This window comes from Elgaria multicarinata, chromosome 11 (assembly GCF_023053635.1).
Source record: "Elgaria multicarinata webbii isolate HBS135686 ecotype San Diego chromosome 11, rElgMul1.1.pri, whole genome shotgun sequence".
Lineage (NCBI taxonomy): Eukaryota > Metazoa > Chordata > Lepidosauria > Squamata > Anguidae > Elgaria > Elgaria multicarinata.
This window is the reverse complement of record NC_086181.1, coordinates 38,064,857-38,080,402: the sequence shown is the minus strand read 5'-3', so window position 1 is coordinate 38,080,402 and position 15,546 is coordinate 38,064,857. Positions and strand designations below refer to the sequence as shown.

General features: G+C 41.4%; 1 protein-coding gene across 1 annotated transcript; it reads right to left on the bottom strand.

Annotated features, from left to right (window-relative positions):
- Nucleotides 1-916: 916 nt before the first annotated feature.
- On the bottom strand, nt 917-14,804 carry LOC134405765 (vomeronasal type-2 receptor 26-like). Its single transcript, XM_063137020.1, has 6 exons — nt 14,539-14,804; nt 12,222-12,399; nt 9,212-10,072; nt 7,202-7,429; nt 5,680-5,806; nt 917-1,815 (listed from the first exon to the last, which is right to left on the bottom strand). The coding sequence occupies exons 1-6, from the start codon at nt 14,802-14,804 to the stop codon at nt 917-919; spliced, it is 2,559 nt and encodes an 852-aa protein (XP_062993090.1).
- Between the last annotated feature and the right edge of the window lie 742 nt (nt 14,805-15,546).

The window sequence follows — 15,546 nt, the reverse complement described above, 5'->3', positions numbered from 1 at the left end:
TTACATGAATTATTTAAACATGGGGATTGGAGTGCCCAAGACCCAGCAACTGTAGTAATGCGGAGGGAGCATTATAGGACAGACAAGGCACAATTGTCTGAACTCAGTAATGCTGGGCATTTACGAGATCTGCAGCAGGACCTGCTGGATTGAGATCCTGTGTAGGTGGAGGGAGAACGACTAAGCAAGAGGCTTGTTGCGCCCTGTGGCAGGTATGTGCGAGCATCTTGAGCAGGTTGGGGAGGGTGAGCATTCAGAGGCACCGTTGTGGTGATGGGTAATTCCTGAGGCTCCCCAGCTGCAAGCCTTGCAGACCAGCTGGCAGTTATAAGCCAACCTTCCTCACCCACTCAGAGCACTGCGGCACAAGAAGGGGGGGTGACATGGAAGGCCTCCCTACCTTAAAAGGGAAAGCCGGGGAGATGGCGAGCATTGAGGTGCCACTCTAAGGCCGTGAACATCTTGCTTGATAAAACAATGGCATGAGGCCTGATTAGAGAAGACGCCCTTTCTGCAGATCTATTAATAAATGTGGCCCTGTTTAAATCCCAACTTTGTGTCCGTCTCATTATTTCCCACAATCCACATTCCCACAATTATTTTCATCCTTACAATCATGTTTGGGGTTGTGCAAACAGGACATGTTAGCATGATTTGCAAACAGGAACAGTATTTTTGTACATCCCTAAATTCCACAATAATCAGTTCTTGGAGAATTCCATCCTATTCAAGAAAAACTTGGATAGGATGGAACTGCCCAAAAATAGGGGGAGAAAACACTAACTTTTAGAAGTAAGTCCCATAGAGTTGAATGTGGATTACTTCCAGGTAAGGAGATGCATGATTGCTGTCCTAAGTCTCATTGCTTACTCCAGGTTCTCATAAGTTAGACAATGTCCAGTGAATTTTATATCTCTCAAATGTTTCTTCTTAGATGCTCCTTGTTGTTCAACTCAGGCCTCAACACAATGATATAGCATTTTGGAGAAAAGATAAAAAGCAGTAAGCCAGCACTGGAAGCGATGATGGAGAAGGTCTCCACTGCTACCATATATTTCCCCCTTGTGCTCAGGTAGGTGGGAACAAAGGAGAGCCACACACTGCAAAAGACCAACATGCTGAAGGTGATGAATTTGGCTTCATTAAAACTGTCAGGCAATTTCCTGGCTTGGAAAGCCACTGTGAAGCTGACAACCGCCAGGAAGCCCATCAAGCCCAAAACACAGTAGAACATGATGGCTGAGCCTTCATTACATTCCCAATCAATTTCTTTAGTCAAAGAGTCTGTGTTGAAATTGGGGAATGGGGGAGAGATTGTCAGCCACACAGTACAAATAGTGACTTGTGCAAGGAAGCAAGAAAAAACAATAGATGATGCCAGTCTCTTCCCGATCCATTTCCTCATGCTGGACCCAGGTTTGGTGGCCATGAAAGCCAGAACTACAATGATAGTTTTGGCCAACACACAGGAAACCGCCACTGAGAAGATGATGGCAAAAGCAGTTTGTCGAAGGAGACAAGTCATTGTCTCAGGTTGGCCAATGAATAAGAAAACACAAAGGAAGGAGAGCAGGAGGGAGACGAGGAGAGTGTAGGAGAGGTTGCGGTTGTTGGCTTTGACTATGGGTGTGTCCTTGTTCTGGATGAAGATGCCAAGTACCAAAGCTGTGATGAAAGAAAAGGAAAGAGCAATACTGACCAATGTAATCCCCAAAGGTTCTTCATAAGACAAGAAAATGATCTCTTTTGGAATACATGAATCTTTTTTCATGTTTGGATACTGATCTTCTGGGCACTGAACGCAGTTACCCATGTCTACAAAAGAAAACAAAATAGCAACCCTATGTTTATTACATTGACATAAACAAAAGTAGACAATCTGAATATCTTCCTGAATAAAGACTGGTAAGTTGGAAGGTGAGGAGGGGGGAACCATCAAATTCTTACTTCTTATACTAGGAATGTGCTCCGCTCCGATTAGGAGCGGAGAAGCAGTAGCGGATTGGCCTGCTCCACCTTACCCAGAGGCGGAGTAGAAGTGGACCGTGGACCCCTAGAAGCAAGGCGAAGAGAAGCGACCATTTTTCAGAGCTCCTAGTTCAGGCGGAGCGCTCCGATCGCCATCTTGAAAACATTTCGCCCATAGGATTGCATTGCGGGAAATAATCGCGGATAAGTGGGTTGTTTTTGAAGCTATCGTTCTGGAAATTCTTGTGCTTAGACAGTCATGGATGGGGGTCATTTTGAGACTACTCTCACCTCTCTGCGTCGTGCGGGTTGCGTGCTAGAATTTTTTACAAATCGGGTAAACAAACGGACAGCGCGGGTCAAACGGCGGTTTTCGCCTATAGGATTGCATTGAGGAAAACAATCGGGGATAACTGGGTTGATTTTTAAGCTATCATTCTGAAAATTCTTGTGCACAGAGAGTCGTGGATGGGGGTCATTTTGAGACTACTCTCACCTCTCTGCGTGGTGCAGGTCACGCACTAGAATTTTTAAAAAAATCGGCGGGAAAAATACCTTTTTCAAAGGGCTGAGGGGCAGAGTCAGCTCCCGGTCATGATCACATGATCCCAAAGTTGGAGGAGGGCATAGGCAAAACGGGTAACTTGGGATTCTGGGAAACTTCTCTTTCTTCATCTGAACGGACGTTTCCCGGTGTTTTTTTAACACAGTAGCCCCACCAAATGCACAAACACAACCTGAAATCATATACTAAGCCAAGAATAAGAGATAGAAACACAGCACTGCTACCCACCCTAACTTTGGGGAACAACTGAAAATATGTGGTGCAAGGGGATGAGCTCCCCTAGGGCATCTCATCGTGGACGTGCCCCCACTCTCTCCTGTACCGGAAGGCCATTAGAGCCTTCCAAAGAAAGTAACCCGGTGGAGCAATGCCTATCATGAGTCGAAGTGAGCGTTCTACTTCTCTCTTAGTGGTGGAGCGATGCCTATTATGAGTTGAAGTGAGCGTTTTACTTCTTAGAGCTGTTGTTGAAGCGATGGCTTTCTTGAGCTGAACTGGCAGCTGCTTCCCTCTCCCCCGGGCACGTCCCCCTATTGCTGGTAAAAGACAGATATAGCCTTTTTAAAAAAGTTCTTCTTGCTGTTTATTCAGCAACACTGCTGCTTTTAATTCCACCCCTCCTTCGTTTATTTATTTGTTTATTTATTCCATTTTATATGCATTACTGGCTTATCCTTGGCTCACTTCCTTATGCCCCCAGAAATGCCAGCTACATGCCTGCCTGCCTTTCCTCCCTCCTCCCCTGCCCACCTCGCAGGGATGTTGTGTGTGTGTGGCTTTGACTCAGGGGAGAAGTCCTTCCTGTGCTCACTTGGAGTTTTGGAAGTTCCAAATTTTGCAGGTTTAAGCCCCGCCAAAAAACAGGGGATGATGGGACTGCCTTGAGTCTCGGCATGCGTATGTATCCCTGGATAAGCTTTCATGGTGGTGAGTTTGAGGGGTTTTTTTAACGTGCAAAATTGACGGAGCTATGGAAAGGGGTGTTGGATTTTCATAAATTCCCCAAAAATCAGGGGATGATGGGACTGCCTTGAGTCTCGGTGTGCATATGTATCCCTGGATAAGCTTTCATGGTGGTGAGTTTGAGGTTTCTAACGTGCAAATTGACGGAGCTATGGAAAGGGGTGTGAATGGGGTGCCCGATTTTCAAAAATTCCCCAAAAATCAGGGGATGATGGAATTGCCTTGAAACGTGGCGTCCATGTGGACACATGGATAAGCTATCATGGTGCTGAGTTTGAGGTTTCTAACGTGCAAATTGACGGAGCTATCAAAAGGGGTGTGAATGGGGTGCCCGATTTTCAAAAATCCCCCAAAAATCAGGGGATGATGGGATTCCCTTGAAACTTGGCGTGCGTGTGTCATGAGGTGTCAAGGTGCCAAACGTGAGGTTTCTAACTTGAACAGAAAAAAAGTTGTATAATTTTTTAGCTTTCAATGCAACCCTATGGGGGGGGGGAAAACGGAGCTCCGATCCGGATCCAGATCTCCGAACGGAGCGGAGTGGAAGTGGGCGGAGCGGGGGCGGGGCAAAGCGGCCCGCTCCGAAAATCGCAGATCTGCAAGTGAAGCAGAGCGGGGGGTCCGTGCACACCCCTGTCTTATACAATTATACTTTCAAAGTTCCATTCTCAGGGAAGTTCTGTGGATTAAGGATACTGGACAATTTTACCAAGTCTGCATTTTTAAGCAAACTGACCATATTAACACTTCATAGGATGTCCTTAATATGCTTTTAGGATGGTTTAATTACATATACTATGTTTTTAATTCAGTTTTATGTATTTTGTACTTATTATTGTTCCCTGCATCAATCCAAACGGAGAGGCGGATAAGAATTATTATTATTATTATTATTATTATTATTATTATTATTATTATTTGCTTCACAGTTAAAAACACAATTGTCATTTGGATGGTACATTTCTCTGAACTGTGCAATTCAATTCTGAGCTCAGAAAATACACCCCAAATTTTGCCTTTTTAGGTGGAAATGCATATAAAATGTGGATTTTAGGGGGAGGGTATGTACAATTAAATATAAATATAAATGCTTTTGTGTAAAGCTTTCCATGGAAAATGGGATGGAATGGGATTATATTTGAACACTTAAGAACTGGAAATAGACAAGAAAAAGGGCACTCTCTTAATTTCTTTGGGTGATCCTGGGCTTTGAACCCAACTCAGCAACTGTCTTCTCCAGCAAGATATTACACATTGATAGAGAAGAAATAATTTCTCTATTCCTGGTCTGTGTCATTAACAGCTATATCTCACATTCCATCCCATTATGTTCAGTCATTAATCTACTTGTGTATGTGTGTGTTTGTAATAAAGAGAGAGAGAGAGAGAGAGAGAGAGAGAGAGAGAGAGAAAAGAATCCTCTAAGATGTGTATTTAAATGTGTGTTTTATCTGAATATATTGTTTAAATAAATATTTTGAGATTCCAAATGCTGCTTTGGAACATGCAGAGCAGTGTAAATTCTAGTGGATAGCAACACTACAATTTAGTATTTTCATATTAGTCTGAGAGGAAGAAATCAGGTCATTTTGTACAGGAATTCTGGAAATTCAAATAGCTCAAGCATCCTTAAAATTCTATGTTATCTCTATTTCATTTTGTTTTGGTAAGCTATACAATTTTTTGTTGTTTCTGTTAAGATGTTGAGCAGAAGAAATCTAAAATCATCAATTTTTGTTGTTTATTCGTTCAGTCGCTTCCGACTCTTCGTGACTTCATGGACCAGCCCATGCCAGAGCTTTCTGTCGGCCATCGCCACCCCTAGCTCCCCCAAGGTCAAGTCTGTCACCTCCAGAATATCATCCATCCATCTTGCCCTTGGTTGGCCCCTCTTCCTTTTGCCTTCCACTTTCCCTAGCATCAGCATCTTCTCCAGGGTGTCCTGCCTTCTCATTATGTGGCCAAAGTACTTCAGTTTTGCCTTTAGTATCATTCCCTCAAGTGAGCAGTCTGGCTTTATTTCCTGGAGTATGGACTGGTTTGATCTTCTTGCAGTCCAAGGCACTCTCAGAATTTTCCTCCAACATCAAATTCTACCCTCATCCTATCAGCAACTGCCTTCAGTGAGGAATCGCAAGAATCCTTTTTGATGAAAAAGTAACCTCTGTGTTGACACTGCTTACCTTCCTGTGTGGAAATCTTCCCTTCTGGACACAGAATACAATTGTAGCAGCAAAATGGCTTCCCTTCCATCTTGATCCTGCTGGAACCCGACTGGCAATTGTTATTACACAGAGAAATGGGCCGTGCCTGTCCATAAATGAGAATGATTTCTATTTTGCAATTGGGATCTCAGTGGTTACTCTGTAGTTAGAAAGCCCACACAATTTCAGTACCCCATATAGGTGGGCAGATTTGTATTTGGAATTAGTGAGAGGAGATAAATGGGAAGATATTATGTTAATGGCAGAGCTGTTTATTGCCAGGCTCACTAATGGGAGAGAGAACTCAGTCAGCTGTTTAAGACTATTTAAGACAGCCAGGGGGCTGTCTTCATGGCACCTAGTTGGCTGAGCCTCTCTCCTTCAGTGCACACGTTCCCTCTGCTGGGATGCCGTCAAGTGATCCTGACACCAAGGATGGAGCTCAGGGTTTCTGGGTGGCCATCTGGGTTCCGGAGCCACCTCTGCTTTCTTCCGGGTGGAAGGCCACCAATTGCTGATTGCCTTCCACCAGGCTACACCCTTGTGTTAGCCACGGAGCAATGTTACATGGTGGAAGTGTCATGTTGATGTTGCTTCCTTTGAAAAAGTCCAGGTATATCCCTGGCTTTTTCAAAATGGAGCATTGTGATGAAGCCCTGCAGTAGCTGCGACCCTAAACTTGTATTGTCTAACTGACAGTGTGCAGATCAACAGGCCCCAGGAGGCCTTCCTCAGTTTTAGACAGCCCTCAGCTATTTAAGGTAGGAGAAAGAGTTCCAGGGTCTTCCATACGTTTTGGACTTATGTGTGGGAAGGTGGATGCAAACCTTTCCCCCTCTTTCATGTTAGTCTTAATAAGACCATACGTAATTAATCAATCATCCATCCACCCTGCATTCTTTTCCTTTCATTTCTTCCCACACAAAATATTCACACCCTCATTGATACATTAATTCATTCACACACATTCCATTCTCATGCTTCCACTTTTCTCCTCCTCTTTTCCCCACACCACCTCCTCCTCCTTCTCCTCCTCCTCCTCCTCCTCCTCCTCCTCTCATCTTACTTTTCTCCTCTCTCTCTTTTTCCTCACTAGTTACCATCAGCTGTGTCTACACTAGGCCAGCAGGCCAGGCTGGTCACGACCGAGTCCCTGTGCATCCGGGGGCAGGGGGGATTGGCATGGGTTTTCTGGGAGATATGAGAAACTGCAGAAAACCCAGCTTTTCCTGCAGTCCCAGGACCATCCTGTGGACTGTAGGTGTTGCGTCCTCCAGTTCTGGCTTCTTTCTGCCTCCTCGTGAATAAATCCCCCCTAATCCTAATTGTTGTATGAGATGGAGGGTGCAATGAGAGAAGGCTGCAGGTCAAATCCAAAGGCATCATGGTCCATATCCAGCCCATGGGTGAAAGTTCTGCAGCACAGGTCTAAACAGCGCACCCATTTAGGAGCTCTGGTAAAACACTTCTGGATACATCCCCAAGGTTTCCTGGCCCCTACCTGGTTAAACCTGCTGGGCCAAACAATGGCTTTCTCCAAAATGGTGAACTCCTCACCCAGAAGGGCTTTGGGATATATCATTCCAACTCTCATTCTGATAAAGGAAAGGTTTGGGAATGTGACCCAGTTGATAATATCAAATCCAGCCTCTAACTCTCCATTGTGGTCAAAATGCATTTTCTCTCCAGCACTGTTATTAAATGACACGCTTCTCAGAAAGCAGTTGAGCTAAAATGGACAAGTAAAAGGAATGCAACTCATAAAGATCTTGAGACGTATGGGTACTGAGCCATCTCTTTCCCTATCCTTCATGTCTGTTTCTCTTTCATGTTCCTCCTTCATCCCAACAAGTTCTAGTCGTGTATAGGTGTTAGTCAAGCTAAATGGTATAGATACCTGATGGAACGCCTCTCCTGACACGAACCTACCCATACACTGTGCTCAACATCTAAGGTCCTCCTCTGAGTGCCTACTCCAAGGGAAGCTCGGAGGATGGCAACAAGGGAGAGGGCCTTTGCGGTGATGGCTCCCCGACTGTGGAATGATCTTCCTGATGAGGCTCGCCTGGCGCCAACATCTTTCAGACACCAGGTCAAGACTTTTCTCTTCTCCCAGGCATTTAACAGCATTTAACAACGCTAAGTTTGTTTTCTAACGGACCCCAGAACTGTTGTTTTTTCAATGGATACTGTTGTTTTTATGTTTCTGATGGTTTTTAAATTTTGTATACTTTTTTAATGTTTACTGCTTTAACTTTTGTGAACCGCCCAGAGAGCTTCAGCTGTGGGGCAGTATATAAATATAATAAATAAATAAATAAATAAATAAATAAATAAATAAATAAATAAAATTGATTTTAAATGTTGTTTTAGTATTTATTTATTTTGCTTCTGCTGTTGTTAACCACCCCAACCGATATATTCTGAAATGTGGGATACGAATTGAAAAGAAAAGACTTGGGGCTCTTTCAGGCCAGCTCAAATCCACTCATCTGCTATTCACAAGCAAAGGAGTCCGCCTTACATCGTTTTTCTCACCCACTGTTTGGTCAAGTCATGTCCATCTGTGAAGCAACCATTTAATGACACTTTGAAAACTGATTTGAAATCAAGTGCAATTGGACCAACAGCTTTGTGCACACTTGCCCAGGTGAATATACATACTATTAACATAAGAAAAAAGGAATCTACGAAAGAAGCTAATGTAACCCCTATGGAGTAGATGGTTTAGTCCCTTGGGTGGGGCTCTCACTCAGAGGGAGGGCTGGAGAAGGAACAGCAAAAAGAAAGAGAAAGAGTTCTGCTGAAAGCTGAGTATTAGAAGAATTTCTGTTTGATTATAAGCTCTTATCATCTTGTATAAGGTAAATTGAACTGTTAACTGTGTATAGTAGCATTTCAAGGGGTGGGGAATCATTTCTTTGCATTTTTGATATTTCTGCTAATTATATTATTGCAGAGCTAATACTCTGAATGCCCTGTGAAATAAAAGTTGAGAAAGAGTCTACAAAAGGGACTTCCAGAGTATTCGGCACCTGGAGATGCAAAACCATGTGGGATTGAGCTACAAGCAAGAGATCCATGGTTTTGTTGTTGTTGTTTGCATGTAGAAGGACATGTTGTGGCATATTTCTGTGATTGAATGTTTATTACAGGCAGGTTTTGTTCAAGATATATTCTTTGCAAGTTTATCTAATTAAGCCCCAAAGAACCCACACGAGTAGAAGTTATACTAACACTGAGTGCTTAATGTTGTTTAACATAATGTGCAATTCAGCCTTTAGATACTAAACAGACTTGGGCCGGATCTACACTACTGCTTTAAAGTGCTTTATAACAGTTTTATAGAGCTTTAAAGCAGTTAAAGCACTTTATAACTGTTATAAAGCACTTTAAAGCAGTAGTGTAGATCCGTCCTTGGTAGAAATATAACTTCCTACTCAGTCTGTAATCCTTTTCTGTTCCCACAGGTATAGTGAGCAATACTGGATTAGTATGCTGACGCCGTTACCTTCCATGGCTCTTCATGCAGAAGCTTCAGTCTAGCTTCATTCACCATTGCTCTGTATTTGGTTTTAGAGGAATGCATGGCGTGCAAAGCATGTGCCACAGCATAGACTGCATTGTAGATGCTGTAACTGTGGCCAGTCATGCTCGTTTCAAAAACAGATGCAGGAAGAGTTTCTAGCTTCTCTTCTCCAGTGCAGATGGTCCCAACTTGCTTGCCTGTGATGGAATTGGAGAAGGAACATTCAAATGCCTCTTCCCAGAAGACCCTGATGAAGCCATCTTTGTTTTCCAAGGTAGGGTTTCTCCTCTGAAGAAATCTCTTGAATCCCAACACCTCTTTTGAGTGAATTGTAAATGACAGAGCACCATGGAGGAATTCTATATCCCAACTTCTTTGAAAGGGAAGCGAGGTAAAGTCCATCTGAACTGTCATAATCCAAATTTTACCTTTTTTCGACATCGATATATCTTCATAATTTGACAGGCTGGGAAACATTCTCAAAAGTATCATGCTCTCAATTTCACCATGAATCACCACTGCATTAGCCGTGCTTCTCATGACAACATTGTATAAGCTTATTCCCTTTTCCACCATGTCGGCAATATCATTGGAAAAAGACACTATTGGGAATCTTTCTATAAATTCAAAGCATATATCACTCTGGGAAAACATAGGAATTACATTATGTATAAACCTCTCTCCACTGTCATCATTTCCTGATATCACCCCAATCCACGTCCATGTGAAATGAAGCAGTAACTGAAGAATCCCCTTATATTGATAGTCCAAATTTGGGAACATCTGGTGGTAGAGAACAGCCTGTTCTTTCTTATGTGTCTCACGAGCAGACCCGTATATGAGCTAAAGAAAAGAAATAAAAACAAAAGGAGGCCAAGAATTCTTAGGGTTTTTGTTTTTGTGTAGTGTTATACTTTCCATATGGTAGACCTTAAATGCCAATTTACATCCATCATCATTTTTTAAAAAAATTCCTCTGAATAAAATGAAATGCCCAAGGAGCATATGGGTTGAGCTACTGCAGGACTAGGGAACCTCTCAAACTCACTTTCACTCACTTCCCCTTTTTTCCTTCTTCCATACTTAGATTCTTCCCATTCCATTTTCACATAAGTTTGCTTTTTAAAAGAGAGAGAGAGAGAGAGAGAAAGAGAGAGAGAGAATCCCTGTATGAAATGTCACATGTTTCTTAACATTTCACAAAATTATAGCCATTTCTTTATGTACTTTTTCAAATATACAACTTTTTGCAAGGGATTTCTCCCCCCCCCTCCCCCATTAAAACATTTTTGTGCACACCTTTCTGTAATATATGCATGTTTGTGATAGCGGAAAAGGACCACAAAATGGAGGGCAAACAGGAGCATGGCACTCTGCTTGGCCTGGTCACCCTTCCACTCACAGACCAGGGTGTAGCTGGTCCTGAGTCAGATAGATGCGAAAATGTGCAGGAATTGGAATAACTCATTTGGTTCACATTGTGGTCCATGTCTAGGAAAGGGAAGTGTACATTTCATATGTTCACATTAAAATGATAACCAGATGTGTTTCTCATCCCTATTTGGAATAATCGAATGCATCAATTATGCATTAAACATAGCTGTATCAACAAATCAGATCAGCTGGCAGAGTGCTGTACCAAGTGTTCCAATAATAATAATAATAATAATAATAATAATAATAATAATAATAATAATAATTTGTATACTACACCATATCAAAAATAGATTCCAGAGATGCTTCCTGGGAAAGAGTTGTTTTCAGGAGGCATCAGAAGCAGCATACTATTAGTATCTGCTTGACCTCCAGGAGCAAAGAGTTCCAAAGAGAAGGGGCCACTACACTAAAGGCTCTTCTCCTGGTGGACTCCAATTTGGGTAAACGTCCATGTAGAACCGCAGAAGCATGCCTTCCAATGACCTCAGTGACTGGGCAGGTTGGTAAGGGAGAAGGTGTTCTCTCACATATCCTGGTCCCAAGTTGTTTAGGGATTTGTGCATTAATACCTAAACCTTAAACATGGTCTGGTAGCCAATAGGCAGTAATTACACAAGCATATCTTTCATGGCCAAGGTCTTTCTCACATTATGCTAGTGTAGCAAGGCCTCCACCATATCCTATAGCCCCTCGGCTACTACTCCTAAACTAAAAATGGCACCATTAGAAAATACTTTATTTAGTTCTGTTTTCTGTTTATTAACCATTTTCTATTTAGCCCTTGAACATCTTTTCTTAGGGGAAGTTTTTTTTAAAAAAAATCTGATTAAAATGACCTTTCACTAGTGTGCTTCGAGCAGTCCTGGAGGTGTCCCATTGTAGTAATGGGGGATTGGAGCTACCTTTAATTCTGCAAAATGTTCAATACATTCTTCTCTTGTGTTGATGACAACTTTACCTCAACGGAATGAACAGGACAAAAAAAAGAGGTATCTGCTATTTTGGATTGAATCCTAATCAGCAGTAGGGTTAATGAAGTAGAGACCTAAAGGGGACCCCAGTAAGTGATCCCCACTAGTAGTATAACATCTGCAATGTTACTAACTGCAGTTTCTAACCTGTCTTTAAGGGCTTGAAGTTCACAATGAAACTGTCTCAAACTCTTGGCTGATATGACAAAACTGTAAAAAATTTGCTCAGTGAGTCCAAATTGAAGCCGGGTGTTTGTGAACATCCGTAGTATGAACTGTTCCTGAAACTCAAGTTGTAGTTTATGATTTACACAGCCTTATCAAATAGAGAGATGTTCTCCAATCTCATATTCATAAATATTGCACTAGAATAAAGAAGCATTAATGAACTAATTTGCTTTACAAATCTGATTTTCTTCATAAGTTTTGGACCTTTCACTAATGTGCTTCGAGCAAAATGCCCTTCTTTATTTCAATCACAATGCTTCCCATTTCCATTGCCAGAACAAGCAAATATTCCCAAAGCACTTTTGAAAGGCAAGGGATATAAGAACAGGTGGTTAACCTCCCATGCTCCATTGTACCTGTGGAATCTTGTACATGGACAGGATGGTTGCCATGTGGAGAAAAACTTTAGAGCCAGGTCCTCCGATCACTGCTACCTGATTGTTCAGAATGTCACACTTGTAGTTAGGGACAAATCTGCCCTGTGTAGAGAAGAGTTCCAGTGAGGCATGATAGGTCCAACTTGGACTGAAATGGCTATTAAAGATATGGAAGCCCAGGGTGACATTGGGTAAAATCTGGGGATTTTCATTGATCTCACTCACAGCAAATACCAAAGCCAGATTGTGCTGATAGATCTGGGTCATGACCCTGTAATGAGAGTTATATGCTGTGTCACAGTGCAATTAGTCCATGATATGAATATGCTACACGTCAGATTAATACACTGCACAAATTTTTCCGAATCCATCTGTGTTCAGAAGCCCAGTTCTGGTACCATTTTGAGCTTTATCACACCAGCGTTATACTGTGCAATCACTGCGAATTGCATGCAAAGGACTCAGAAGTTTTCCACCTTATAATCTGCTTTGATTGTGAAGTACTCCCATTCATCCTGCCTTAATTGTTCTGTAAAGCCAAAAGATTTGCTGTATTTAGCCCCTACTTTTTGAGCGTATCTTCTGAGCCACCGCTGGGGAGCAGGAGCAGGATTTTAAAGAAATGCTTACATCTGTGGAAGCTTTAAAGGTAAAGACACCAAAATTGGCACAGTAATAGATATTAGGGAGAGCTTTAAGCATACCAAATTTGAATTGAATAGGTTCATCCATTTATTTTTTTATGATTTTTTTACATTTCTCCTCTTAAACTAACTTCCCGGTATGCAAAGGATCACTGTCGCCCGATAGCAAAAACAACAACAACCGTGAAAGCTTAGCGCTACGAAGATAATCCGAGGGAAGCAGGTACATGGGATGAAGCTCTTTGAAAGGCATTAGTCAATAGAAGGATGTTTCTGTAATTCTCATCATCTAGATTTATCCTTAGAATAAATAATTTAATAATTTCTAGATTTTCAACTTTTGAATTGTTATCACTTTTTATTATTTCAGAGTTTGTGAACCATAATGTGCATGTACCATTTTCTGTGGCATTCTGTAACTTCAGCTTTTCCTCCTACTTGCCCTTCTACCTCAACAATGTTGAAGTGTTAAAACACACAAAAATAAAGCCACTGGTAAATGTTGCAAACTCAATTTTCAATTATGGATCAGTATCTACAAATAAGGGGTAGGTCCAGAGAGGGTTCATCCATTGGATGTATATGGGATAGATCCAGAAGAACTTCCTTGGATTCAACCTCATCAATCTAGACTTTGAAGAGACATTCCCTGGGTAGATACGTCTTTAAAAGGGCAAGGGGTGGGGCATTCCTGATGTCTATGGGTTTATTGCTTTAAAAAATGTTTTTACTGGTTTTAGTTTGTGAACAATTTAATGCATTTTTATCTGTGTAAATTATTTATGTTTATATTGTTCTGATTTTATTTGTACACCACCCTGAGATCCCCGTGATAAGAGGCAGGATACAAATGTATTAATAAATAAATGTATAGTGAGGCAGCAGAAATGTCCAGGTTTGCCCAGCCCTACCCTAGAGGAATCAGATATTTGGATAGAAGTTAATTTTACCTTAAGATTTCCTTTAAGAATTAGTTAGGAGAAGAGGTGGCAGTATCTGTCAAATCTGTCTCATCTTCATTGTTTATGTTTGAAATTGAAGTTTGATTTAGCCTCAACTTTTGAGTAGTGATATCAACCAATTCCAGAATGAGTGTATCATTTTAACCCATATCACAACTAAGATGGGCCTCCCTCTACATTTTCATTCTCTCTCCCAGAGCTGCACAATGATACTTACATTGTGATGATGATGATGATGATGATGATGATGATGACGACTTTAAAAAGCCATAAAGACAAAAACTATGCTTACCAAAATACCAATGTGGCCTAAATTAAATATTTCTTTTCATCCCTAGTGTTCTTTCAAATAAGTAGGTTGGAAGTTGGACTACTTTTCAACCCCAACAGAGGATTTGTTCCCTCCAGCCAACAATTTCTTAATGAATCAACATACTTGAAGAAGAATTGGCTGCTACTGCTGAAAGGAAAGAAAAAATGATGATGATGATGATGATGATGATGATGATGATGATGATAAAGAAAGAGGAGAGGTGGGAAAGAGTAAGATGCAATAGTAATCACTCACTCCTCCACTGAAGCTAACACTAATCTATGGACAGACATCCCTGAAAAACTGATTTAAATGTATGCATAATGTGTCTGTGTTTAAAACAGTCAAATTAACAAAAAACAACAAAAACACCTTACACAATGTCATCAAAGAGGTCAGTGGAGGGAAGTCCTTTAAAGGTCACCAGAGAAGAAAATATGTAGATCTGAGACATAACGCCACCAACGATAAAGTCTCCTGACTGATAATGCTTGTGAAGAATAGGAAGAGGGTCACTGATGATGCATTTAAGATCAGGAATCTTACACACCACCTGCGGCAAGTACAGGAATATCAGTGCCACAAATACCACTGTCTTGAATGAAACAATGTCTGCTCTGAACCAGTCCACCCATCCTGCCATTATCCTTCACTGAGTCCTTTGCTGAATAGAACAGCAGGGTTTAAATGGTCGTATGGTTGGTATGCAGCTCAGACTGTGCAGTGAAAATTACCATCGACCAAACTGTCAGAGTCCTGGTAATATCTAGCTGCAGCTTGGATTGGTGTATGAGATATTAATTGAATCCTGCACTTTGGTTTTGAATCATGTTGGGTACTGCAGCTCTCTGTAGACTTAGAGATAAGTGAAAGTAATCATGGTTCAATTGATAGTTAGAACTGAGATAATCATGTACTCGTAATTACAGCCCCCATGGGACATTGTACAAGAAGACATGTTTATTATCAACTTTTCAGTGGGACATCAAGAGGTATACAGGGGGTATTTAATGACTGGAAGTTAAAAAAAAAAGGTGCTCAGGAAAAAATGAGGTATGAGGAAGAAAGAATTCTGCTACCAAGGAAGAAAGTGATCGTAATTTCTGTATTTGGAGATAGGATACAAATTGCTTATTCCTACAATTTTTTATTTGTTTGTCTTTTTGTTTTCTCTCCCCCTTGCAATACTTTAGTACCCAAATAGAAACTTCGGTGGTCACAAAGTATTTAGTATTGTAAGAGAACAGTTCAATATTTTAGCAAGAAACGATGTAGAAATAGGTACAATTGTCTGATACTCACTTGATTTGCAGCCTAAACAATGTTGACGATGTGCATCTAATGTTCAGGCAGATGTATACTAATTGTTTCACCTCTCTGGTGGG